The sequence below is a fragment of the Puntigrus tetrazona genome, chromosome 25, assembly GCF_018831695.1.
Source record: "Puntigrus tetrazona isolate hp1 chromosome 25, ASM1883169v1, whole genome shotgun sequence".
In the NCBI taxonomy this organism is placed as follows: Eukaryota; Metazoa; Chordata; class Actinopteri; order Cypriniformes; family Cyprinidae; genus Puntigrus; species Puntigrus tetrazona.
This window is the reverse complement of record NC_056723.1, coordinates 9,988,721-10,015,774: the sequence shown is the minus strand read 5'-3', so window position 1 is coordinate 10,015,774 and position 27,054 is coordinate 9,988,721. Positions and strand designations below refer to the sequence as shown.

At 36.9% G+C, this 27,054-nt stretch overlaps 3 protein-coding genes across 3 annotated transcripts in view; 2 read left to right on the top strand and 1 right to left on the bottom strand.

Moving 5' to 3' along the window:
* Positions 1-374: 374 nt before the first annotated feature.
* tmem168b (transmembrane protein 168b) lies at positions 375-6,340 on the top strand. Its single transcript, XM_043228509.1, has 4 exons — positions 375-2,210; positions 3,200-3,342; positions 3,447-3,721; positions 4,266-6,340. Exons 1-4 carry the CDS (start codon positions 1,074-1,076, stop codon positions 4,811-4,813), a joined length of 2,103 nt encoding a protein of 700 aa, XP_043084444.1. The 5' UTR covers positions 375-1,073; the 3' UTR covers positions 4,814-6,340.
* A 143-nt stretch (positions 6,341-6,483) lies between these two features.
* Positions 6,484-12,890, bottom strand: znf277 (zinc finger protein 277). The gene is made up of 12 exons (XM_043228510.1): positions 12,789-12,890; positions 11,845-12,055; positions 11,632-11,720; positions 10,798-10,880; positions 9,672-9,763; positions 8,690-8,800; positions 8,025-8,157; positions 7,883-7,950; positions 7,708-7,804; positions 7,559-7,601; positions 7,304-7,478; positions 6,484-6,789 (listed from the first exon to the last, which is right to left on the bottom strand). Exons 1-12 carry the CDS (start codon positions 12,820-12,822, stop codon positions 6,603-6,605), a joined length of 1,323 nt encoding a protein of 440 aa, XP_043084445.1. The 5' UTR covers positions 12,823-12,890; the 3' UTR covers positions 6,484-6,602.
* Positions 12,891-12,975: 85 nt separating this feature from the next.
* The window catches only part of dock4 (dedicator of cytokinesis 4), a 59,206-nt gene continuing 45,127 nt past the window's right edge, over positions 12,976-27,054 (top strand). Inside the window, exon 1 of the mRNA XM_043228779.1 lies at positions 12,976-13,164. Coding sequence (XP_043084714.1) covers positions 13,128-13,164 — 37 coding nt within the window. The 5' untranslated portion in view covers positions 12,976-13,127. The remainder of the gene's footprint in view (positions 13,165-27,054) is intronic.

The window sequence follows — 27,054 nt, the reverse complement described above, 5'->3', positions numbered from 1 at the left end:
AGTGTTTATTGTAGTGCTATTTAATGTACACACTTTTTTTTTCATTCAGCAAGGATGCATTAAATTGATCAGGTGTAAAAGTAAAGACTTAACATCAACAGTTGTGTAACATTTTTTTAAGAAATTTTTCTTAAGCAGGAAGTTGTCATATTAAAATCATGTGACACTGAAGACTGGAGTAATAGCTGCTGAAAATTCAGTTTTGCATCACAGGAATTAGTTTTTAAAACCAGCTGTTTAAAATATTTCTGTTTTTATTCAAATAATGCTGTCTTGGTAGGATTTTTCAAAAACAAAAGATCTCATATAACTTTATATAAACAAAACGTATACCCTTTCAAAATTTGTGTGTTATTTTTTAATATTTTGAAAGCAGCGGCGCAAACGTTCTCCCGTTTCACTGAGACGCTGTGTTTGTCCTTCCAGGGATTCCGTAGCTGCTTAATACCGATGTACAAACATGGCGGACATCGAGCGAAGTTTAGGCGATGGTTCGGGATATTGTGAGAGAAATTTCCAGTTTTAGTTGTTTTTCTGTAAACGACAGCGACCAATGGCTCGTACACCTGCTGGCGTATTTCTTTTAGCTTGATTTAATCGATGTTGCTCTCGTCGTGAACAGAAGCAACACATTCTGTCAACTTTCTGATGCCGGTAAACGCACTGGAATCTGCTCGACTAAATCAGACTGACAGCACATTAAAACTCTTCACCTCATGTATTTACCCTTAATTAATAACTTTCGACGAGTTTATCGTTTGCACACCTACTTCACGCCTTCGTTATGATGACCTTGAGTTGAACAGTTCGTTTCAATCAGCAGTAACAGGTGGATATACACAACCTACTGTTTCATTGTAGATGTTACTCTAACGCTTGCACTAAAATGTCTCGTCGAACGGCTTAGTTTTGGATGCACCTCAAACCCACCATACAACTCGCCCTTCTGGCATCTTTTTTGCTGAATAGTTATGTGGCGAATAATTGTTCCTGGTGTGACGTATAAATTACGCCACTCGTGACGTTGATTCCGCAAGTTTTTCTACTGTTGTGCGAGATTTAACCACGCGAAGATGTGCAAGCTGCTCAAGTATTGCTTCAGTCACTTCCTTTACGCTGCGATGACCCGGCTGGACGAAGCCAACAAAGGGGTCAACATGTGGTCGTCCATTCGGTACCTCGGTTACCTGTCCAGCCTGAACTCCCTGGTGGCCATTTGCCTGGGAATTTACGTACAATGGGAGAAAACGGCAGACACTATCATCTTGGTCATTTTCATTTTGGGCCTCTTCGTTCTGGGGATTGCCTGCATTCTCCACTATTACTTCGGCATGGAGAGCGTCAGCCTGTTTCTGCTGCATCTGTGGTTTGGTTTCCTTCTGGGTTTGCTGTGCTTCATCAACGTCCCGTCCAAAGAGCTCGATGTTAAGGAGCAGGTGGCCAACTATATGTTAATAGCGAGCATTGTGATAAGAACCCTGTGGGCTTTGGTTGGAAGAATGTGCGGTTATACCCGACACCAACCCGCTTTCCTCACCTCGAGGGAAGCTTTGGAGCTCACAGGCTTCGCTGTGGCCAGCACAACCTTGGTCAGCCAAAACTCTGTAAGCCTTGCGGTCCTGTCACTGGCTTTGGCGGCTGTAATTGTGAATTTGCGCATGAAGTCCCTCTTCGCGATCCCAAACCTGGTCTGCTTCTCAGCTGTGGCTGCGTTCTTCTTCCAGGAGTCTTTGGGAGTGTCCACCAACCCCTTCGCCTTGTCTTGCTTCTTCAGCCGCCTCGTCTGCGACCCATTACTGGACGTCTACTTCAGCGGACTTTCCGTCACCGAGCGCTGGTCGCCGCTGCTGCTGAGAAGAGGCCTGTGGAGACGCTTGACGCTTCTTCCTCTGGTTGTCATGGAGGTGATGTTTTCGGTTGTGGCCGCTCTGAAGATGAGAGATCTGGATCGGTGGTATCTGCTCATTCCGGGTCTTTCGGCATCTGCTGTTTTCTGGATCATCTGCCACCTGGTTTTTCTCGTCACGTTGTGGGGTTTTCACAGCAAGCTGAGTGATTGTCAGAGGATGTGTGTGGTGCACACGTCAGAGGCTGGAGAGCTGGACAGGGTCATGGCGTCTAAGGGGATGAGGCACTTCTGTCTCATATCCAAACGCCTGGTGCTCTTCAGCCTGATGTCCACCATCATACTCTGGGCTCTGGGTTGGCAGGTAAGGCTTCCTGTGAAAATCTTTCTTAGTTCTTAGAAATGTAGTTCTTGTAGTCATGCTGGTTTCACAAGGTTTGAAAAAAACAACAACACATTTTTGGACATAATGACTCTAAAAAACATTTTTTTTCTTATGGCTTGACTTGAATACATGTGAGTGACTGTTTAGTAGTTAACCCAAAAATGAAAATTCTGTCATTACTCATTCACCCTCATGTTCCGAACGTCTCAGACCTTTGTACATCTTTGAAACACAAAAGATATTTGTGATAAAATCTGATCTTGTATAGACCATAACACAACTGACACGTTCAAGGTCCAGAAAGGTAGTAAGGACATTGTTAAAATAGTCCATCTGACACCTGAGTTCAAGCTTAATTTCATGAAGCTACGAGAACACTTTTTGTCTACAAAGAAAACAAAAATAAGGACTTCGAACAACACAATGAGTAATTAATGATTAAAACTATCCCTCAAGGTATTCAGTAGAGCTATTTCTTCATATATATGTTTTTTTTACTAATATCAAATTAATATTTTATAGATATTCCACATTTTTTTTGGACATATTATTACCCATAAAAAGTCAAATTATAGTTCTAAAGATTTACAAGGGTCCTCTCTATGATATCATTTCCCATTGTTTTCCCATTTTCCATTCTTATTGGTTTCACACCATGACTTTGATTTGGCACACAAATCTGGTGATTCACCTAACTGTCATGAATAAATGTTCTATGTTTAACATGTTTAACATAACATAAATGTAGCCAGAATTTTCAGCATCACTACTCCAGTCTTCGGTGTCACATGATCCTTCAAAAATCTTTCTAATACACCGATTTGCTGCTTAAGAAGCATTTATTATTATCAGCGTTATAAGTTGTGCCGCTAAATATCTTTGTGGAAACCGATTTATAAATTCTTGGTCGAAATAGCCTGCCTGTTGATAATTAGCTTTGATCCTAAATGTTTTGTTTTCTCCTCCAGCCGTCCAACAGCCTGTTTATTGCGTTGTTTGTGCTGGTGCTGCCTCTGGAGTCACTAGCCCACGGTCTCTTCCATGAGCTGGGAAGCAGTCTCGGAGGAACCTGTGTGGGCTACGCTGTGGTGATTCCCACCAACTACTGCAGGTACCGGAAACACACACGCTCGCATTTCCCCGACTCCGATACTTCAGGTCAGTGGCTTACAAACAGAGTCGGCATTTCATCCCCACCCTCTCATTTTCTCTCAGTCCAGATGGGCAGCCCACCCTGCTCCCCCCAGCGCACGTGCAGGAGCTCAACTTGCGTTCCACGGGGATGCTTAACAACGTGCAGCGCTTCTTCTCTCATCACATGATCGAGACCTACGGTTGTGATTACTCCACGAGCGGCTTGAGCCTGGAAGCCCTGCAGGCCAAGCTCCGCATTTTCATGGAGGCGCACACGGCTGACGGCCCACGGCACGACACCTACGTGCTGTATTACAGCGGACACACCCACCGCAGCGGAGAGTGGGCTCTAGCAGGTGGGAGAGTCATTACATAACACTTCGACACAACAGAATCTCTTAAAACTCAAAGACATTCACCTAAAATAAAAAAAGAAGAATTTAATTTGTGTGTGGAACATTTTCAAAAATGCATTTTCCTTCAATATTTATTGAGAAAATAATGATGATTCTTTATTGTTGTGCCTTTAAATGCATGTTCAACACCGACAAGATACAAATACAATTTTTTTTACTGTATTGATACTGTATAATAATAATAATGAAAATATGAGAATTTTTGAGAAGAATCATCTGTTATATATCATCTGAAACATCTTTTGTGTTTGTGAATTAGCAATCTGTCTGTCCATCCATCCAAAATTATCTATCTATCTATCGTTCTATCGTTCTGTCAGTCTCTCCATTCGTCCATTCATCCATCATGACCTAACTTGCATTTTATTCAAATTTGCACACGATTTGCACGAAACGCATTTAAAAAGATAATCTGCATATGGATCTAAGCCAAACTCTGGTAAACACTTTTATAGAGGACATTTTTGTCTTTTAATCTAATCAGGTGGAGACGTTTTACGTCTAGATGAGATTGTGCAGCTTTGGAGAGAAAAGAACAGCGGATTCTGTTCCCGTCTCATCATCATTCTCGACACAGACAACTCACTCCCCTGGGTGAAGGAGGTGCAGAAAATCGAGGGACTCTATGTAGCGGTTCAGGGAGCAGTGCTCTCTAGCCCCACAGACCCGGAGGTCCAGGACGCGCCTCAGCTCGGGGACTTCACCTGTCAGTGGGTTGATTTTAACTGCAATCCAGACAGCATAGTTCGGTGGTCTGAGCGTGAGCGGCCCATCAGAGCAGCCTACGGCATCTCCAGACACTGGAGCGACTACAAGCTTCACCTGCCCACCGAAAGCGACGTCACCAGGCACTGGAGACTCTACTTCCCCCGTCTGACTTACCCCGTGGTGCAGCTCGCACACTGGTGCGGGGGGTTGAACCTCTTCTGGGTTTGCGGATACTGCTTTCGGCTGCTCCGAAGGATCAAACTCACGTGGTTCCCGCCGGCGGTGCTGGATACGGGCCAAGGCTTTAAACTGGTTAAATCGTAGAAGAGGACCTAAAGCGTGGCGATACTGTAAGCTGTAACTGGACATGGTTAGGTGATGTTCACCTACGGCAGCTTTAGGTTGTACTGACCAGCGCAGCAATTTATAAAATCTCAGGTGTGAAAACACTCCATTTGTGTGTTTGTGATTGAAAAAATAGCGAAAAATCGGCCAACTTACAAGAATTTCATATTCATTACTCAGCAAGGGAAAATATCGTGAAACCAATCAACATTTCTGGGTCTTAGATCACATATAAAACAAAAGATAGATGAACATAAGATATTTTATTTTGCATAATGAAATTACTATTTTTTTTTTTTTTATGAAAAACATTACAATAATCACCCCCCCATTACTGCAGTGTGATTTAGTCATTTTCTACTCTTGCATTATAGATTATTCAACAAAAACTGTTACTACAGTTAAAAAAAAACCCCAAAATGCAAATGTTTGTTGATTTTAAAATTTTAAATTAAAAATATATTTCTTTAAAAATAAATATTACAGTAAAAATATCCCTGTGATTAAATAATAAAATGTCATTACCATAGTGCGACTGTTTTTTTTTTTTTTTTAATTGTAATTATTTTCTAAAATTACTCAACATACATGAAAATGATGAACAACAACAAAATAAATGCAAATTTCTACGCATAACTGTCATGAAAACATGACACTAAAATAGGTTTTTAAGTATTTATGCAACATAATTTTTTTTTTTTTTTTTAAGATTCTCATACAATATGTTACTGATGGTCCTAACAGCATTGCACCCACTAACCAGTTCAGCTGTTACAGCTTTAACGTCCTGTATTTTTAAAAAAAAGTCCAATTGCCATTTTAACACTTATCATTCTAAACATTTTTTTTCCCATGACTTTTGTAAACTCTCAGTTCTAATGTATCAGCACTAAACTGTTGCACGAAGCACAGCGTAAAACCCATTTCAAGCTCAGCCATTTTGCGGTGCCTCTTCTTAACTGCACTAGACAAAGCACAGCCTTGCATCTGGTATCTATACAAGGGATGTAGTGTCCTTTAAACACTATAACCCACACATTCAGATCTGTCCAGTGGAGTAGTGTATTTATGTATTTTGTGTTATTTGTTTATACAGAAAAAGATTTTCTACTGCCCTTTATAAACTGATAAATTCATACTGTTTTGTATAGTTTGGTTGTTCTCGATTAGTTAAGCATATTTGACTAATAGTGTGTGTTGCTAGCACTTACAGCAGTTTAGGTTGAATGTTTATATTAGATGTGTTACGTGTCCTGAAGTGCCTTCGGTAAGACTAGTCCTCACCAAAATACACGAGGATTTACTCCTAGTTAAATATGCAATATTTATTGATTGACATAAGACATGTATGAAAAGGTCTAAGGCTTTGTGCTTTTTACTTTAAAGGAACCAGTGAATGGCTTCAACAAAGAATGAACGAAGCGCTGGGATGATTTCAATGATTGTGTTTGAAATCAGACATGAGAATGAATTTGATATTTTGATAATAAAAGAGTGTCTCTTCTACTGCAGTATTGCGTATTGAATTGTTTATAATCGCACCAACAGACAAAAACACCCTACTAAATATCTTTTACATTTCTATTGAGTGAATTGCTTCATGTTTAAGAAAAATAAACGAGAGAAACAAAAAATGCTGTCACCCTCGATCAAGCTATGACATAGGTAAATAAATAAAGTTTATTGTCAATATACCGTAAACCCACATGAACAGAAACATTCCTCTTTCACACATAATTGGGCATAATTCTCTGGGCGTCCCTCATCTTTAGTTAGAACCGCCTCTGTCTTTGAGCAGTTTATTCAGCACGCTGGTCTGTTTTATAACCTTGAGGTTTGAAATGTCTTCAGCAATAACGGGAACGTCAGAGCTGGGATTTGGACCCTCAGATTCACTCTCGCTGTCTGACAGAGCTGTAAGAAGAGCGTCGTTCTCGTATGTAGGAAAGTAGTATCTGGAAAAGCGGAATGTCATTTTATTTATTAAATTACTACTTTAGTCTAAAAAATCTAATAATGACATAATATGCAAATAAATAATATAATCTAATAAATAAAAATAAATCATATAAAATAATTTTAATTGTCCAATTGGAAACTTTTAATACAAAAAGGGGTGCAAAGACTAAGTCTAAATAAAATGCCAAAAGAAATAACTCATATTACGAGGAAAAAAGTCAAAATTAAATTTAGAGTAAAAAAAGTTTATCTATCTGATGATTTTTGTTTTTTTACTTTTTTTTTATCATAAATTAGGTAACGTTTTTAATCTCATAATGCAACTTCAAGATTTTATTTATATTATTGCTTGGAACCAATCATCTTCTCTAGAAACAGAGTATTATATACTTTGTAACTGTTCAGATGGAAACATGATTGAATGTGAAGAAAATAGAATAAATAGTGCAAATAAATCATATAAAAAGGGTAATATTCCAGAAGGTGTTATCATGAACGCGTCATACTTACTGTGGTTGGTCCCAGAGCGAGACGTCAGGCAGCTGCATCACATGACCCGCGTTGAGCAGGTGTTGAACTAGTTCCTCTTTGCTTTCACACTTCTCCTGACAGCAGTAGCATCGGCACTGGTGAAGCTCACGGCGGATGTAATTCACCAGTTTCACCTGCTGGTAAAACTTCAGACCTGGACGAATGACACGCACGACATTAACAACCCTCTGTGCGCTCAAGACTGCTGCTCAAAAACATTTCTGCAGTACTCACTCAAGTCTGTTTTTAATTTGTGCAGGTCAAACTCATGAGTCTCCTGAACGAAAACAAGTCATGTTAATAATGACACTGATGCACAGAAATGTGAAATACTCTTTCAGGCACTCAAATGCATGCTCATTTTGTTCGGCAGCATCATATACCTTCATGTGTGTGTAAATTTTCTCCATTGTTTCTGCTTGCTGCTCACAAAACAGACAGACGCCACACACGGGATGAGCCTGCCAATCTGACCAATCGCTGCAGAGAGGGCAGAATATCAGGAAGGAGGAGAAAACTGAAAAAGTGATCATCAGAGTAAAAACATAAAGGCCTTACTCGTCTTCATCCTCAAAGAGCTCCCTGTCGTCTTCAGACTGCACCTCCTCCCAAGTCTTTCCCAACTCCTGCAGGGATTTCGTGTTCACGTTGACATTTATTTGCTCAGGTGAGAAACATACAAAACGAAACATGGTCATACCAGGTAATTGATGACATAGAAGCGATCGTAGTCGTGGTTTCTGGCGTTTATTCGACGATGCTGCTTTTTCCTCATGTGATCTTTCAAGGTGGTTTTGTCCCTGAATGTTTTCTCACAGTACAGGCACTGCATGCTATATAAAAATAGAAATACAGTTTTAGTCATTAAAAACAAGAACAAACTTGCTTGAAAAATACTAGTGCTGTCAAACGATTAATCGCATCCAAAATAAAAGTTTTTGTTTACATAATGCATAATGTATGTATATATATATATATATATATATATATATATATATATATATATATATATATATATATACAGTACACACACATATTCTGGTAACAAAAACGTTTATTTTATCAAATCAAAAAGCACTAAAAATACTAACAATGAACAAATGAAGGAATGAAGGAATATTTTCAGTGAGTAGATTTAATGATCAGTAGAACAACTTAAAAAAAAATTATATATATATGTATAGTCACCCCGCTAGGTGATTTTGGATTAATGCAGTGACTGCATGCACCCAAAGGGGGCGTTGAAACCTTTTCCATTAGTATTTTTTTATTTATTCAATTTGTAATACTGGTTTATTTATTAATATATAGTGTATAAGTGTGTAAGATTACGTGCAGTGTTGTGGTAAAATCTCGAGCACTCACTTCTCCAGCTTCCCCTCCAGAGTGTTGAGGAACTCGTTGCAGTAGACGATGTTGTCAGGCAGACCGATGCTGAAAGAGTGTTCTTTAGCCATGTGATTCAGCAGTGAAGACCTGCAGTGAAACACCACAGTGCACAAATGCATCAGGTTACATAAATATGCAGTGCTGCTTGCTACAAATAATGAAATAATCAAGCAAAAATTGTGATTTATATCTAGATAAAGGACAGTACGGAGGGGTGGCTTGTGTAGATGGGTGGCTGGTGACGTCATTATACAATGAAAACTGTATTTATGAATATATATATATATATGTACAGTCTGACAAGGCAATCTACATAATTAATATCATGAGTAAAGGCTTCACCTCGGTATGATTTAGATTTTAAAATACATTCCCTTAACAAGCTTGTGGAACAGCCTTGCAGATGATCCATGTCGAATTTATTTGTATATATTAGTGCCGTCAGATGATTAATCACATAATAATTATAATTAATAAACATAATCGCATCCAAAACAAATGTTTTGCTTACATAATGTGTGTGTAAACTGTGAATATTTATTGTATGTATATGTATATATATATTATATATATATATATAAATACATACACATATATGTATATATTTAAGAAACGTGATATATTTGTATATTTAAAAAAATAATTGAATAAATATAAAACGTAAATATATACATGAATATATGCTGTATGTGTGTGTATTTATATATACATAATAAATATACACAGTACACACTTATTACATAAAATATTTTATTTATTTGGATGCTATTAATTGTTTAAATTTCATAATACAAAATAAAAAAAAAATCGGGTCTGTTGCATAGCTCATGGACAAGATGTCAAAACTCAGGTGTGAACAATTTCACATCAAAATATGATTTAAAGTTAAATATACTGATTCTAGAATTAGAAATTCATCGGAAACGAGTTTTTAACGTAAACGACAGTTGTGGGTCACCTGTTTCCAGTAAACTCCTCATTGCAGAACATACACGTGCGGTGAAACGTTGTGTCATCCCTCTCTTTTTGCTGCTGATCCAGAACTTCCTCCTATCAAAATATATTAAACTCCATTACAGACTTTGTAGCATTGTAAGACATGACTGTAGTGCGCATTATAAACAAGGTTACGTAGTTTCGGTGAGTCTATAAACAATATTTATAACTGGTGTGAATCTCAGCGTGGCGTGTTTTTAATCGCTCTGCGTTTCTGAAAACCCGCCGTTCGATTGCCATAATCATCAATGATTATCCCAGACGCAATCTGTGAATGATCTGTGTTTAATAAACAGTGCTAATCCCCTCAGCTCGAGTTGCATCGGTGTGCAGCGTGTCGCCGAATGATTGAGAAAGGTCACAGCTGCACTGTTCAACAGCTGGTCGCCACACTGCAGAGCCCACTGCAGAGGTGCTGAAAACGCTGGTTGCCTAGCAACCACAATCGCAGATTTTTGCCTGAGATGAAATGTGTGTGAGATGCTTATGTTGACTCATAATATCTCTGCAAAAACAATCTTAGAGGGGGGTTGGGGGCTGGCTTATAATTGACCGCCGTGCTAATTGTTTCCTCAGTATTTTTAGGCAAGTAACCATTGTGGAATTTTTGGCAACCCAAAATCTGGCAACCATTTTTTTTTTTTTTTTTTACATTTACACAGAAATGGTATTTTAGCTGGGTTATGTTTGTTATGCAATAGCATACAACAACAAATCTAAATGCTTTATAGTTGCATTTTCAAAGTGATGATACAGATATTCAAAACAAAAAAATGCTCCAACAATCTTTTAACTCTCATTAACATTTTCTATCTGACATAATAGGCTTTGTGGGTAAAAAAAAAAAAAAAAAGATTAACAGTGAAATAATTACTAACAAAAAATTACATATGAAACTACATACTACTGTCGTTACATTAATATTTTTTTTTATATTTTCACAATCCATTTATTTTTATTTTCTATTCTATTTTCTATTTATTTACTATTTTCTATTCTATTTTGATTACAGTTAACCCGATATCACAAAGGAAGGGAGCTCTTCTAACCTGGCAGGCGCAGGTCCTTGTCTTTTTATAGACACTCACCAGTCGTCTCTGCTGTAGCTGCTCCCTAAGGATCCTGTCCTCTGGCAGAGCATCACACAATAGGAAGTAGTGCTCTTGTTGTTCTAAAATGACATAAAGCAGCTTTTTGGTAATTGGAGTCTAAAAAAGGACATCCTTTAAACAAGCCTTCATAGACTTAAGTTAAAGGGCTATTCCTTAAATCAATATTGTTTTAGTATTATTTATATGTTATTATTGTATTATTGATATTTTGAATTAGCTTTTAAATATTATTAATTTTATTTTATTAGTATACTTTTTTATATTAAACTAATGGCAGATCATTACCAATCTTATTAATAATTTCTTATTTTCAAGTAGTTTTCCATTTATTTAATTAAAATTGTCATGTCCACATACAGATAAAAAAGCCTGCTTTTGTAACATAAAAACATCAACATTTTATAAAATGTGAAAAATGTGGGATAATAATAAATATTATGTTTAATGTTAAATATTATCAAATACATTTTGGTATTAGAATCTACAGTATGTGTTAATATAATATTTTGTATATTAAAATGAGTTAATAATTAAACAGTATAATAATTATTGTAAATTGCATGGCTATTAACTAAACGGAAAATACAAGTAATTACAAGGTTATTCAGCTATTTTAATGTGTCCTTTCAGTGTAATTATATATTTAATACTGAGTAATATCAATTAACTAAACATACTTACTATATGGTTAGAGCTAGGATTGGGGTTTGGCTTAGGGTCACTTATGCATAATTATTTATTATTATAATAGTAAAAGCAAATGATATGTGTAACAAGGAGAGCTTAAAATAAAGTGTTAGCGTGTCTTACCTACAGGACCTTCAGAGTTGGTCTTGATAACACTGCAGAAGTCTGTGATGGGCTGTTCTGTAAACCGTTTCTTCCAGTACAACACGTACCTGCAACAAAACAATTAGATTTTTTTCATTAGTTTGTGTTATCTGTACATCTGTACGATGGAAATATCTTTAAATGCTGACACATGCACGTTCATATCTGATCACAAATCAGATCAGTTCTCACCGTGGAAAGTCAGCGATGAGTTTGACATCGGCGATAACCAGTTTGTGATCCAACACCATGTGCTTGAGAAGCTGCTCTTTATCGGAAGCAGGAATAGAGTCTGAACAGAGCGCACAGGTCACCGGACGGCCATCGCTGGAGGAGGTGAGAGAAACGCTTCCACACAGGTCCTCAGGGAAACAAAGCGGCTCAAGAATACAGTCCTGCGTAGCTAAGAATGAGAGAAAACACAACATTCCTACATTTAATAAAATGTGATATTTGCGTTAATCCATTCTGGGTCATTAATTCAGTCTCGAGCTAGTGAGAAACACTCGTTTCATACATCCCACGACCTTTCAAGATATGCAACATTCACACAAACAAGCAGCTGATTCACACAAAATAACGGTGTGACTCATATAAACAGCAGGTCCTACAAAAACCTGATGCATTTGTGCTCCTGAGTGCACTTTATGAGTTGTTTTGCTTCTTTGAAATGAGCTTTTGCAGTGACAGCGTATAGGGTCGCCTATCATCCGTTTGAAGATCCGTATCAACAAACTTTATACTTCAACCACCCTATCCTTGCTGAGAAAACAGCTTTAACTATGGTCTGCTGGTTTCAACTGCCATTGTTTGGCTGATCTGTTGCTGGTTTTTAAGTGTATTGGCTTCTTTCCAACTATAAGGCCAGGTAGATCAGCTGAAAACCAGCTTTGAAGGACTGGGAGACAAGTTTAAACCAGCGTGACCATTAGAGTCCAGAACAGCGGATGTCAAACTGACCTTATTGTAATAATCTTTTGCAGATTTACTGATACAACTAGCCAAAACTGTAACTTTGCAATAGCTAGTTGTTTACGGTCTCATTCAGAAAAATAAACATATAACTTGCTGGATGTTTAAAAATGAGATGTATACGGAAATAAAGCAATATATTATAAATAATTCCGTAAACCAACCTGTCAAATTAACGTTGTACGTCTGAGCGGCCATGTTTTCTTTTTCCCAAATCACGTGACCTGGCGAATGACGCACTGACCAATCAGAGTTAAACGGCAGCTGTGCATGCGGTCACTGGGTGTTGTAGTTCTCCATCCCATCTTTCTAATTTGTTTCCTACATCTCCCATGAGGCACTGGTGTTTTTCTTCAGGGCTGAGAAGTGTGGTGTATGTGGGATGCTGCTGTGGCTCTGCCCTCAGAACAATACAGTGCAACCCTGTGTAACAACAATATGGATAGTATCCGCCGTAATTGCCCTGTTTTATAGCACACTTTCTTTTACTTGACGCGGAAAAAATGTGGATACCGACTGAACATGAAAAATATGGCGTTGGTAAGTAATATATTTACGTTATATTGCCGCATCGTTAATAAAAACGCAAGTTAGATCGCTGCAGGTGCGATAATGAGCCGTGACATCTACAATCTGATGGCAGATGAAATGTCACATCGTTTTCCGCTGATTTAAAACCTTGAAGGCAACTGACAGAATAATGAAAATCGAGTGTGCTTTATTATTTTTTCATTATTTAATTACCCGACCGGAATTATTCATGCTGTTTTCTTTCATTAATTTGAATGGTCATCTTGAATAGCCCTTATGTGCAGCAATAAGAAGAAATAGCCGCAGTAAAGGCTGATCTTTTGTTTTCCTTTATAGAGACGCTCTAATGCATTTAACGTTACCCGACAAATAATTTTACGTCTAAAACCGAAGCAATACTTTTTTATTTGAGAAATGCCATATTAATTATCTATTCTATGTCTTATTACACCCACAGCAAGCAATAACGTATTCGACTTACGTTCTGTTTATGTGTGTGTGTGTGTGTGTGTGTGTGTATATATATATATATATATATATATATATATATATATATATATATATATATATATATATATATATAATGCATATTTTGGTTTGCATATTAATAAATATATAATTAATATGTTAGTATAGAAATATATTATTCCCTGTTACACAGACACAGAGAGAGAGAAAGAGAGAGAGAGAGAGAGAGAGAGAGAGAGAGAGAGAGAGAGAGAGAGAGAGAAGGAGACCCATTATGTACATAATGATAACTGATTAATTATTCACTATATTGTTTAAAATTGTATTTGTTTTAAATGCTATCAAGTTTTAAGGGCAAGTTGAGCCAAACGATAACCTCAGTGCTAATACTTTGATTTGTTATTTTTTTTTTTGTAAGTTTGTTGTGACAGCAGCTGACAGCTGAGGAATGATTTTTTGGCAGATGAGCAGTCTGGAATCTGCTCGTCTCTCATTGGCTGACGGGTAGAGATGGACATAAAGTCAGTCGAGCGGTTTGAGAGGTCCAGCTGTACAGTGGAGTTCACATGGGCTTCAGGTCTCCTGTGATCTCGTTCACTACAGCTTTACTCAAATAAACAGGATGACATTTGGTCATTTCTTCAGTTAGAAGGAGAGAAGGTCAGAGCAAAGAAGAAAGGTGGTTTGAGGGGGCAGGGAAGGTGGGACATCAAACAAAGCCTCTGTTTTTCCGTTTTTAAACTGCAGAATGAGATTATGGAAAATATCATAATGATTTTTTTTAATGTTAACCACATCTGCGGCACACTGCAGTGGTATATGGCAAAATGGCTGAATATTACAGTTCTGCTCTTTGGAAAGTGTACACAGCTACCGAAACCTTTATCAGTCATGAAATATGGATGGAGTCCAGCCGGGATGGCACACACACACACACACACGCACGCAAACATAAATGCATGCAGACACATTTACACACAGGCGTGCACTGTAATCTTGGCCTCTCAGCCCTTTTGGTTGCAAATTCAGCTTAATGAACCATCTGCTATTTACAGTAAATGTATCATTAAATGCAATGGCATTTCAAACTAGAATGTGTCTGTTGATCATCTTTCCACACCTGGCTTTTCCTCTTAAACTAAAGCCGATGGAAGGAAATGGGGCTATTAATGGGACTAAGAGAAGAACGCTAAAAATAAACATTTTGTCTTTTTTTATTTACCTGCATGACTTTTTTTTCTGTTGTGGTATTCAAAAGGAGAATATTTAAAGTTGTTTTTTTTTTTTGTCCCTGCAATTAGAGTATATGGGGAATGGCATGTTTAAACTTTGAAAAGGACCCAAAAGTGCCATAAAAGTATCATGGATGTAGTCCGTAAGATTTATGTGCAGTTTTCTGAATTAAAAGGGTTAGTTCACCCCAAAATTTTACTTTGCTAAAAAATTTCCTTGCCCCTAGGCCATGCAAGATAATCAGTAGATGAGTTTGTTTGTCACTTGCTCACCAGTGGATCCTTCGCAGTGAGAATGAGAGTCCAAACAGCTGCTAAAATCAATAATCCGCAAGTAAATGACACAAATCCATGTTTCTATCAGCTGTTTGGACTCTCGTTCTGACGGCACCCATTCACCGCAGAGGATCCATTGATGAGTCATCTGTAGATTTCTCCACATCCGTTCCTTTTATTCAAGCAGTGTTGCGTGAGAAATAAATGTCAACTTAAAGCAAGAGTTCACCCCGCAATCTAAATTCTTTCATCATTTATCCCCCCTCCTGTCGCTCCAATCCCGTATGACTTTCTTTTAAACATCTTCTCCTTAAAAACATTTTAACGAAAACCAAATTTTTGTCAACGAAATGCCGTGTTGTTTCGGACACCAGCGACTCCTGTCTTACTATACGGATGAAAACAGTTCAAACATTCTCGCAAACGACATACGTTTTTTGAAATCACGCCATTGTGAATGTCATCTCTGCATCCCTGCTGAATCTGGACGTTGATCGGCTCGTGATGAAAACCACCATGTGGAATCTGCAGGGAACAGCTGGGAAAAGACAGTTTGACAAGTACATATTGGTTTATAATTACGCCATAATGTTCTGAACATTTAATGAGTAAAGTGAAAGCTAGTGTCACCGGCGCATAATACTTTTCTCGTTGCTTCCTGTTCCAGACTCCCACATGCACATCAGCGCCGTGTCACATCACTTCCGATCGTTGAAGAATTTAGCCAAATTGAAACATCCACCACTTCACTTACCGCCAGCCCAAAAACGGTTTTCGGTCAACTATTTAGCGATGTAGTCTGGGATCAGCGCATCCCCCGTTCCCATGCTGCTCAGCTCGGATTTATGATGCTAGCGCTTTCGGCATACAAATGAGACTCTTGCTTTTGTCACATGCTGACTGGGCGCCTACTGTGCCCTGGTCAACAGGCACTCTGCCACTTCGAGAAAAAGAGATAAGATTGACAGATAAAACTAGAAGAGGCCTAGTCAGCTGCTAGATCTGTGAAGCGTTGGTGGGAATTAAATGAGACTTCTAGTGCACACACAAGCTCTGTTCCCAAACCTAGCGAGCGTTTTAAGGCATCATGGGATGCAAAAGCTGTTTCAAAAGGTTGGCAGCAACGTTATGCAGCCATCTAGGATACCTAATTTTGGCCGAATCCTAAGGCAGCACTGCATGTGTCCTTAACTGGCAGGACCATCCCAGAATTCATTGCAGCAGACTAAAACCTTCCAAGAGTCGAAAGAAATGTTTAAACAAACCATTTGCACTGAATACCAAAAGTTATCACTAAAATTAACAGTCTAATTTCTATCAGATTTCATTTACTAACTCAATCATGCAGTCAACTGTCAACATAATTGCAGACAACAAAAGTACGGACAATTTTTGAAGTTGCTAGTAGGGGTGAACGATATATATTGTCTGCGATAATATCATAATTGTTGCTTTAACGATGTGCGATTGGACATTATCAAGACTTTTAAAAATCTCTGCGTAAAGTCAGCATTTTTGCTCAGTTTCAACAACAAAAATAATTCCAAACACAGCCAGGATGAAATTGCCCATAAGAGGTAAAAGTCAGTTTAAACTTATTGAAAAAGAACTGATCAATATGAAATATTATCAAATTCGCTAAATCAAAATAGCATACCCCTAATTGCTATTTGAACGAATATTTGTATGCTGTATCTTTTAACGCTTATTAAAGTAACACACTGGCATCAGCTATAAAAGAGCAAAAAATGTAGGATGGGAGTTACGACTTTTCCACACGCTTTACATAATGTGTGCTGTTACTGTTACAAGGCTGAAGTCTAATTTTAAAGTGTGACTATTTCCCTCAGTATTCAAGTTGCTACCTATGTAGAGTATTTCAAAATCGGTCACTTAAGACTTAAGTTTCCATCCAGTTAGGATGCTGTCTATGTAGGCAGCAGATGGCAAGACGGAACACAGCTATACGTAGTATACGCTGACACACACTTAAAGGTTTGTGAAAATTTAGAGGTTTATTGCCCATAGCGAGTTTTTACCGTTCAAATAGCTGAATATCGCAACAAGGTGTAAAAGTGTCAGTTGTGAGCTCTTTCAAACTGGTGATGTAGGAGCGTATTTTTAAAAATGTCCTGTCGCCGCAAAGACTCAGTTTAGAGAAAGAGCGTGATATAGATTTGAATCATTCATGCTTATAACAATCTCGGCAGCTCTTTTTGCATAATTCATTGTTATGTGTGCAGAACTCATTTCTGTATGTTACCACTTCAATAACATACTACGCTCTCCGCTCTCTGTCACTGCCAAAACAATCGTTAGGGTTTTATTCTTTGGTGCAGTCAGCTCATGCAGCATCCTGTTGCTAGTATCCACTCATATTTTACTCACTCCCATAATTCCTTTCACCCCTCCAGGAGAAAGCAAAAAAGAAGCCAATATTGGATTCATTTTTCTATGGCCTTGCCAGGAACAGGAATCTCTATGGATTCCAGGCTTTGAGCTTTTGATTCTTCAGAGCTTTCTTTTCATTTATCTCATGGGTTTAAAGCGATAGTTCACCAAAAATGACAATTCTGTAATTGTTTACTCACGCTCATGTTGTTCGAAACCCATGTTGTTTTTTTGTGTGGTACACAAAAGTGCTTTTTTTTTGTAGCAAATACAGCTCCAAACAATGACTAGTCGGTGTTCAGTCAGTGACTGGTCCAACAACTCATATTGTACAGTATAGCGTGCCCAAAGATTATATTTAACTGCGCTATTAAGATGTTACTGTTTTTTAAAATATTAACTTAACATGAAATTAAAGTTTACCCAGTATAGTTAGTAAATGTGCGTTATAGTGTGTACATTGAAAATGTTTCATCAATGGATATGTTTCTTTTGATCATCTGAATCAGGAGAGAAATATGCACAGATGAAGCAACACAAGCCAAAATATGTCGGTGGATTTTGATGTGAGAGGACAACAGGGATGCATTAATTGTTACTTAGGAAGATGCAGCTTCTCTCTTCACAAGATGTTTATTGATGAACTGGTTACTGGTGGAGTAATGGATTGGTGCCAATTAATTATTGGTATCCATTCAGGATATACTTCAAAAACGAAATCGAAGAACGAACTGGAATGATGTTGTTTCAAACAAAATCAGGCAAAAACGTTCAAAGTTCGTTTTAAATTAATTTTAGCCATCCGCTTTGGCTCTCCAAAGTGAACTTTTTGGGAGTTTGTTTTAGCTCCTAAACAGCTTTTAGCTACCATTGCTGTGTGTGTGTATATATAGCTGCCACAGATATACGACATATATATATTTGTTTTTAATCAAACCTGTAGACTTCGTGTCATGTTTACAGTAATCTACAGCCCGCCTCCAGCCTTGCGGTCGTGTCTGAATGTTCAGAAACAGCATACCGTCGCTCGGCCTTTTCAAAATTCTTTTTGCCCTCAAACAAAGAATGAAAAAGAAGCTCGTTTGAAGTATATCCAGGCCTTTACTATTGACACCAATATAAAAAAAAATTGTGCATTGGTTAATTACTATTCATGGAGTTGAGTAGAGTTTTTGGTCATCAGCAACAATTATTTACAATTGTAGTTGTGTTTTTTTGTTTATTTTTTTAAATCTCCAAAGATGAGAACTGACCGTGCGCACTGGAGTCTGTCTGTCAGGTAGTTTACAGTGGGACTTGAACAGTTGTGCTCGTCGCTTGCTGTCAAAACACATGTAGAGCATGGCTGTCTGTGTGGGAAGGGTTTTGAAAAGGGCACTTGCTCGCCAAACTGCTGCCTTTGTGCTTGTTACCATCTGTCAGAGCTCGTCGGCTGTTTTTCATAGCAACCACGTTGATAGTCAGGTGAATTTACTCTCACCTACAGGTTGGAGAAGTTGCATATGGATTATTTTCCTCAGAGAAACCTGTGAGGCCGTACTTGACACGGAGAATGAGACCTCAGAGTTATGTCAGATTTATTTTTGCCATACTGTTGGACAGACCCAGTTGACAGACTGGAAATATGGTGCATTCAGGTCCTCCTGGGAAGTTACAGCATAAGATGAGTTCAAGTAACTTTATTCGGAGCAAAATGGCAGTGTATGTTTTCTAGAATAAAATTCTGCAACTCTATTTCTACAAAATGATGCCTAAAAAATGTGCATGAGGTGTATTTTTGCTTTGTCGTTCTATTTATGAAGGTGCTCTAAAGACTGTGTTTATTAGTGTGCGCTCACAGTATCGCACTTTTGTGAAATAGTGAAAGCAAACAGGATGTGTTTTCAGCCATCTTGGTCTCTTTAAAGCTGAATGTATTGTATCTCTGCTTCACAGACATTAAAAACATATAGAGAGTAAAATACTTTCAAATGAACCAATTCAAATGGAAAACAAATTTTCAGATTATGTAATCCGTGTGAAACATAAAGGCGCATCACCGCTGCGGAGATGATGAGCCCGTGTTGCTGACTTCATCTCTTAATCCAAAAACAAAGAAAGCACTAGTCTGTCAAATTATTAAAATGTTAATGCGGTCTCCCTTACTGTTTTGCCCTGATACATTCATAATCATTATTATTCTGCCAGTATGCCGTGGCAAGCTTTATGCGAGTGCTCGAGTGCTTATTATGCTATGTAGGCAATTAAAGGCTCAATATAATGATTTAAATGGTTTAATATTAAATGCGCAGTTAGTCGACTAATGTTTCAAATGAACGTCTCCTAGTCGACCAGAAAAATCCATCTACAGCAGCTGAAGTCTGAGATCGATTCACATGAACAACAAATTTTTGTTAACTTCCAGCTTCACAACAGTTTAATGTTGCTCTTTGTTCGTGTCATGGTAATTAAACAGCAACGCCTCTGAAAGTAAAAGTAAACACCTCTGTAGCTTTAACAGAGCTATTAGATTTAATTTATACAGTAAAGACTATGCAAAATGTCCATTTACATTTGATTATTCAATTTTTGTACCTGAATACTGTTAAACTTGCCTGACAAATATAAAGCACATTTTATTTCATTTGTATCTTTGTTTTATTGTATATATCTTGTAATGTTCAAAATCACCCCACTCATTGATTAGGCCTATTATTTTTATTATTTATTATTTTTAGTATTGAAATATATATAATGCAGAAAAGCGAAATATTGCAGTGTGTTTTTTACAATATCACGAAGCCCTAGTTGAGTCAGATTATCTCATGTTTCAATCAGCTGTGAGAAAGTGCTACAAAAGAGTGCATAATATTACAATAATAACTGGTGTCTGCGTGAACTGGGAAGTATGCAAGTACATATGTTGACTGCCAGGACAGCCTATCATAGCCCTCACACTGAGGAATATGATTGGATGAGCATTTTATGGTCTTCCACAAACAATGACAAACCACATAAATACATTTGGACTTAGACTTAACTTAGTGATACCTGTCAGGACGCGAAGAGACTTGCATGACAAAAAAAAAACAAAAAAACTTACACTGCTTTTAATGAAAGTTCAGAAGTTGATGTGTGATAAATTATGAGTATGACCTTTTCAACTTTCCTTGAAAACTGGTTAGAGTGTGTTGGATTTAAACTTATGATACTGCATGAGCACCATGACTCAACATATCTGACTTTTTTTTTTTTACTGAAATCAAGTTGTCAGGTGTTAATTCTCTCGTCAAATCATTGATCAGATTGATGGCACAAGGCGATAACGCGGTACTGAAATGTGTTACATGCTCTTGGCTTTCTCAGTCTGTCAAGTACGGCTTCTCTGTCTTCTGTAACATTAGAGAAACTGTCAGCCGATGACAAACAATTCCCAAAAGTGAGTGTGCTGTGTGTTTTCCACCAGTTCTTTCTCTCCGTCTGAGTTGTTCTGTCTCTGGGCATGCTGGTAATAACGGCCGTCCTGTGCTCTGTGGAGAATAGCTACAAGACATTCCCATCTGAGTGGCACGCTTCACTAATAAACAGACTACAAACACATTTGGGGCTCTATTCAGTTGTCAGAAAGTCATCTGAGAATGCTTTCTTATTTAATTTTGAATCTGCGAAGTAATATTATTGTTTCTTGATAGATTTATTCCGTTACCGTTCTTCACCTAAATAACGACTCTTTGCAAACAGGTTTCCAGACGCTTGACAGAATGACTCCCCGCCTGTCATTGGTCTGACAAACAGAAAGCCACGCCCCCAACTAACGTGATTGGCCGAGCCACTGTTGCTATGTCAGTGTGGTCGGAATTCCTAAACAAATATCAGCGTTTTGACAGCGCCTCAGAGGCTCATTTTACACTTTTGTAGGGGAAAAAAATATTTTACAGTGTCAGAAACATCTTTTGAAGAAAGTCAGTTCTTTTTATCATCGAGTCTTTGTCAAAAAGACCCTGAAAAAATCAGTAGCCTTCTTTTAGCATTGATGTCTAGTAGAAAAAGTCGGGATGTTAAAGAAACCTCTTTTGTATCTCTCTCTTTTTTTATATATATATTTTTTAAGTCTGCTAATCATGCAAATTTGGTTTCTGACAGAATTGATTTGTTCATCTAAACGTTCTTTGTGCATCACAATGGCCTGTATTTATTTTAAGTGAGATGTCTTTATGGTGATGGTGTTTTATTATTCTAGAGCTACAATAAGACCCGCGCCGTTTTATATGCAAATAAAGTGTTAATATAGAAAGATGTTGCACTCTGGGAGTGAACAGAACAAAGCAAAATATGTGAGAGATGTAATATCAAAACTAATATTCTCATTACTGCACACAAGGGCTGAGTCTGGGAATGATTACACATCAAATGAGAAAACCGCACTGCTGGTGTACCTCTGGTGCTTGATTTTTATTAAAGTTGTTTGTTTTAGAGACTGGCTGAGCCTTTTTCGGCCAATATATTGAACTTGTGTCTCTGCTAATGCTTGATGTGATTAAATGAAGCTTTATCTTCATCAGTATTTAAGCTTAGAAAGCTTTATATTTGCTTTAATAATAAAATGTTCAATGGAGTGTTTTATTTAAATAATTACTTTTTTTTATTAATATTTTTCATGAGTCAAATTCCATGAAATGGCTTGATGAGTGTAGATTTCTTACTTTATTCTATGACTTGTTTGTGAGAAAACATGTCGATGCAGCATCTCTATTGATAAATACAGTACAGCCAATTTGCTCAAATGGATTTTCTGTATATATATATTTTTTTTTTTATTTACAAAAAAATATATTGTATTGTATACAGCTACGATAGAAAACATTTCTTTTTAATTATAACGCCGTTTTTATTAATTTACTACTTATTTAATTTTTAAACGTATTTGCTTTCAGTTCAGTTAATATAAACTTCATAAATTTAACTAAAACTTATAAATAACAAAATACACTTGAGCATGTTTTTATTCATGTTTAGTTAAAAAATTCATTCTGGATTTTATGTAGAATTGAGACTTCTTGCCCTGACCAGGCAAAATAAATTTCATTGTTTGAAATAACGTGTCTGGAGTAATTATAAATATAAATGTATAAATGATAACAATAATAATCTAATCATTTCCGATTTATATAACAATAATTATTATAATAGAATTATTACAATTATGATAATAACACAAAATGATAGTAAATAATTACTACTAATAATAATTATTATTGTTATTATTCTCATTAAATCGTTTATAAATTTTAACAACATATATATATATATTGTTACATTGTTAAATTTACATTTCAAATTGAACTCTAAAAAGAAACAATCATATAATCAAAAATGTATAAAACATCTGAAATATTTCTGATTCATACTGTGATTTTTACCGCTACTTTTCAATGGCTGTCATCGGAGAAACTCTCCGGCCGATCCCGAACTGTTCAGTACTTGTCCGCTCCTAGCCTCACTCGCTACCAGCTAACTGCAGGAGCGATCCCAGACGTACCCATATGAACATCCCTCCCATTAGCAATCTAAGGGTTGTGTTGGTATTTCTGTGTATCAAGAGTATGTCTGTTCGCTCTCTGCCTTCGGCTGGTATTGTCCTCTCCAGAGGCTGACTCAATACAACGTTACAGCAAGCGTCGAAAAGCAATATGAAGAGAGGTTAGTGAGCACGCCCATCCATCACCCTGACACGCAGACAGATATCAGCCCGCTCTGACTGTCTGCAGGGGATTCTGCTGTGCTTTAATGCCCTGACATCAGCCATTTACTGTCTCTGGTAACGCTGATAAATGGCATTTGCAGTGAATACATTAGTGCATGTAAAATATAGTAAGTAACGATGGTTTTAAAAACACGGGATAAGTGTTTTGTGGTAAATTCGGATCAGTAGGATTTCTTTCTGCAGTTCTCTTTGTGTTTCGGGTTAAGAATTCAGAGGCCCCTGGGCACAGGGCCTTGTAGGGCCCCCCTACACTTATTAATTTAAAATGGAAGAAAAAGTGTGACTACATTGTATTGCAACTACGTTGATATTTCTATACTTAACTATGTTAATGGAATCTTTAAATAGGCAAGAAATCTTTTAAGTAAACACTTTCTCCACATTTAAAGTATACCGATTAGATAAAGAAAAGCACAAGCAGTAGTGTTTTATACTTGTGCGTTACTTAAAAGTGTGCTATGAACACTTAATATATACCATACCTTGCTGTTGTATCTATGTGGTAATAGGGTAATTAACCTTTAAATCTATCGTTGTTTACATTTGCATGAGTTACATTTATAGTAATTCTAATCACGTGTTTTATTTCGAACGTTCAGATGGCAGCGGCAAACGTGCAGGTTAACTGTGTACTGTGTACAATTCACAATTTAACAGTAAGAGTATTTATATTAAGTGTATTAAATACCACATGTTGGGAACATGTATTCATAACTAGTACATATATTCATATTTACAAAGACTGAACTGATTTGTAGCATTTAAAGCGCACTTTTAAAAATAATAAAAGTAATAAAAATTAGTGGTATTTCAAATACTTCTTCAAGTACACTGAAGCAGTGCTGATCTGTTGAAATGATCTAAGATAGTAAATACAAATGGATTCTATTTAGAATTGCATTATCAAAATAACAATAGGCTTTTTTTACACTATGTAAAAAAATGTAATACTGGATGCTGTTTATACTCACCGATAACTATTTATTAAATGCACAAGGCACTTGTGAATTTATTTAATTTTTTTTTTAAATAAACATATTTCCAATCTAATATGTAATGGGGAAAAAAAAGTTGGGTTGATGATCAATCACGTCAAAACATGTTGCCTACGCTACTGAGCTGAGGCTGTCTATAAAAAATGTGGTCAAATAGTATTTTTATTATTATAATGTATAATATTATTATTATTATATATTATAAATTATTATAAATATATATATATATATATATATATATATATATATATATATATATATATATATATATATATATATATTCTAATTATTAAGTAATTGGTATTAAAAAGTTTTTTAATCTAAATAAATAAAAAATAAAATCAAATATATAAATAAAAATAAATGAATTAATTAATTAGTGAGTACTACAAGTGAATTTTGGTTTTACAATATGAAAATCTGTATATTATTTGTGAGATTGTTCTCAACAGCGTTTTAAAATAAAAAAATTATAAATGTAGTTAAAAATAAAATAAGAATTATTTTATGTAAAAATAAAATAAAATAAAACAACACAATTAGTTTAAAGCCCTATAAGTAAATGTAGCCGTTACATGCACTCAGAAAAGCTAACTATTATTTTTGATATTATACTCAAGAGCTTTTAAAAATTGTTAGTGCTTTTAAATGTTCATTTAAGCGATCATAAGATGACAGCAGATGTAATATAATTGTAAATAAACACTCAAATATACAATACAACACTGTTTGTTGATTTAAAAAAAAAATCAGTGATAAGCCATAAATGACCACATTATCAATATGTACATTTGACTGATTATAAGGGGTAATATAAATGCACATGCTAGCTCTATACAATTGTTGCACGTTGTTCTCCGAGTTCTAACTTGAGGAAAACTGATGTCTGCGAGTAACCTTTAAGCACGGCAGAGAAAATGTGCCAACACATCAACCAGAGTGATGCAATGAGCAGCAGTGCGCTCCATCACCAGCTTTTTCCCCCAAACGTACCCATCTCAGAAATGTGCAATGTGTGATATTCTTCATATCCGCAGAGATTTAGAAGCTGAACATGCATAAAATTATGCAGTCTATAAATGTGGCCACATTAATTAATGCTGCCATAACCTCTCTATGTAATCGCAGCCCCGACCGAAGCATCCTGCTCTGTGAGCGAGATTGAGTCACAGGCTCAGCGTTACAGGGGTCCGGACGGCTCTTTGCACCTGGTAAGGGTTATGCGAGACGGGCCTCTGGCTGTCCTGTCTCTCTGCCAAGCAGCAGTGTGTGTCCGCAGCGCTGACAGCAGGACCGTGGGAAAGCATTTAGCACAAGTGCACAGCTCAGACGGGTTCGCCCGTCCTGTTACAACTGAGCTTTTGTCACTCCCGTCGGCGATGGCTGAGGTTCAAATAGGTTTAAGCTTTAATAAAATTGAATATTTGACTCTGTGAACATTTCCTGAAGGCGATGCGACTGCTGTTTGCTCTTGTGAGCTCTTGCTGAGATGCTAGGATGTTGCGGGTGGTTGTCAGGGTGTTGCTATGTGGTCTAAGTGGAGATCAATTTGTTGTTGTTTTTTCGGGTTTGCGCCTTTGAATGAATTGCTCACGCACACAAAATATTAAAAATCCAGTAATAACTAGGACCGCCCTCGATTAATGATTTTTCTGGTTGACTCATTGGTTTGAAACATTCGTCGACTAATTGCATGTTTATTAATAAACCATTTAAATAGTTAAAACGAGCCTTTAATTGCCTATAAAGCCTAATAGGTGCTCAAGTGCACGCATAAAGTTTGTTACGACATATGTGTGTGTGTGTGTGTGTGTGTGTGTGTGTGTTTGTGTGTGTTTTTGTGTGAGTGTGTGTTTGTGTGTTTTTGTGTTTGTGTGTGAGTTTGTGTGTGTGTGTGTGTGTGTGTGTGTGTGTGTGTGTGTGTGTGTGTGTGTTTGTGTGTGTGTGTGTGTGTGTTTGTGTGTGTTTTTGTGTGAGTGTGTGTTTGTGTGTTTTTGTGTTTGTGTGTGAGTTTGTGTGTCAATGACTTGGCACTTATTTAGTTCATTTATTCAAAAATAAATGAATATAATACACATGCATGTACAAATTTAAGAAAAAGGTTATGTTTATATATTAAATATATTTATATGCGACAATTTTATAGGAATATAAATATACAGTAAATACATGTATATGTTTTCAAAATATATACTGCATGTGTACAGTGAAAGCGCTGATCTGCGGATCTATTTAATGTTAATATAACAATAATAATTTGGTAAAGGGCTATATTTCCCCAAGTTATTAATAGAAATCACACACAATACCCTTTAATAGAAGTATCAGCGTTGGTGTGTGTTTGGAAAGAGTCTCTGCTGGATTCAGGCCGGATGCTGCGTGCGCAGCAACACATCCCATCTGTAAAAGCTGACACGGCTGTTTCGGCAGCCCGCTTAACCTCTGAGCTGTGTCAGATCTCCGGCGGGTTTTGTTTATGCACTTAATTATTTATTTATTTCCATGTCAGAATATTTCCAAACCCACTTGATATGCAAATGAGCGCCCCGAATTAACATATCTGTGCATAAAGATTGTACGCATGCGAAGGCAGAAAGTAGCTGACGGGCTGAGCCTGTGCGCTCCTGTGAGGAGAGATCTTGTACTTGTTACGTAACGCGTGCTTATGGATGTGACTCAGGGTTTATTTAAGAAAGCAGTGAGATAATGTTAGAAGTGCAGATCTAAGCATAGTGTGTGTGGTTTTTTTTTGGAAATGTGTGGAGCGCTGGGTTGTGTGATATTCAGAAGTGAA

Excerpts from the sequence above, each read along its gene's own strand:
- tmem168b (XM_043228509.1), top strand. The coding sequence starts at position 1,074 with ATGTGCAAGCTGCTCAAGTATTGCTTCAGTCACTTCCTTTACGCTGCG. Across the intron at positions 2,211-3,199 it reads TCTGGGCTCTGGGTTGGCAG|CCGTCCAACAGCCTGTTTAT; the intron begins GTAAGGCTTCCT and ends TTTCTCCTCCAG. Across the intron at positions 3,722-4,265 it reads CGGAGAGTGGGCTCTAGCAG|GTGGAGACGTTTTACGTCTA; the intron begins GTGGGAGAGTCA and ends TAATCTAATCAG.
- znf277 (XM_043228510.1), bottom strand. The coding sequence starts at position 12,822 with ATGGCCGCTCAGACGTACAACGTTAATTTGACAG. Across the intron at positions 10,881-11,631 it reads CAACTCTGAAGGTCCTGTAG|AACAACAAGAGCACTACTTC; the intron begins GTAAGACACGCT and ends ATGTCATTTTAG. Across the intron at positions 7,602-7,707 it reads AAATTTACACACACATGAAG|GAGACTCATGAGTTTGACCT; the intron begins GTATATGATGCT and ends GTTTTCGTTCAG.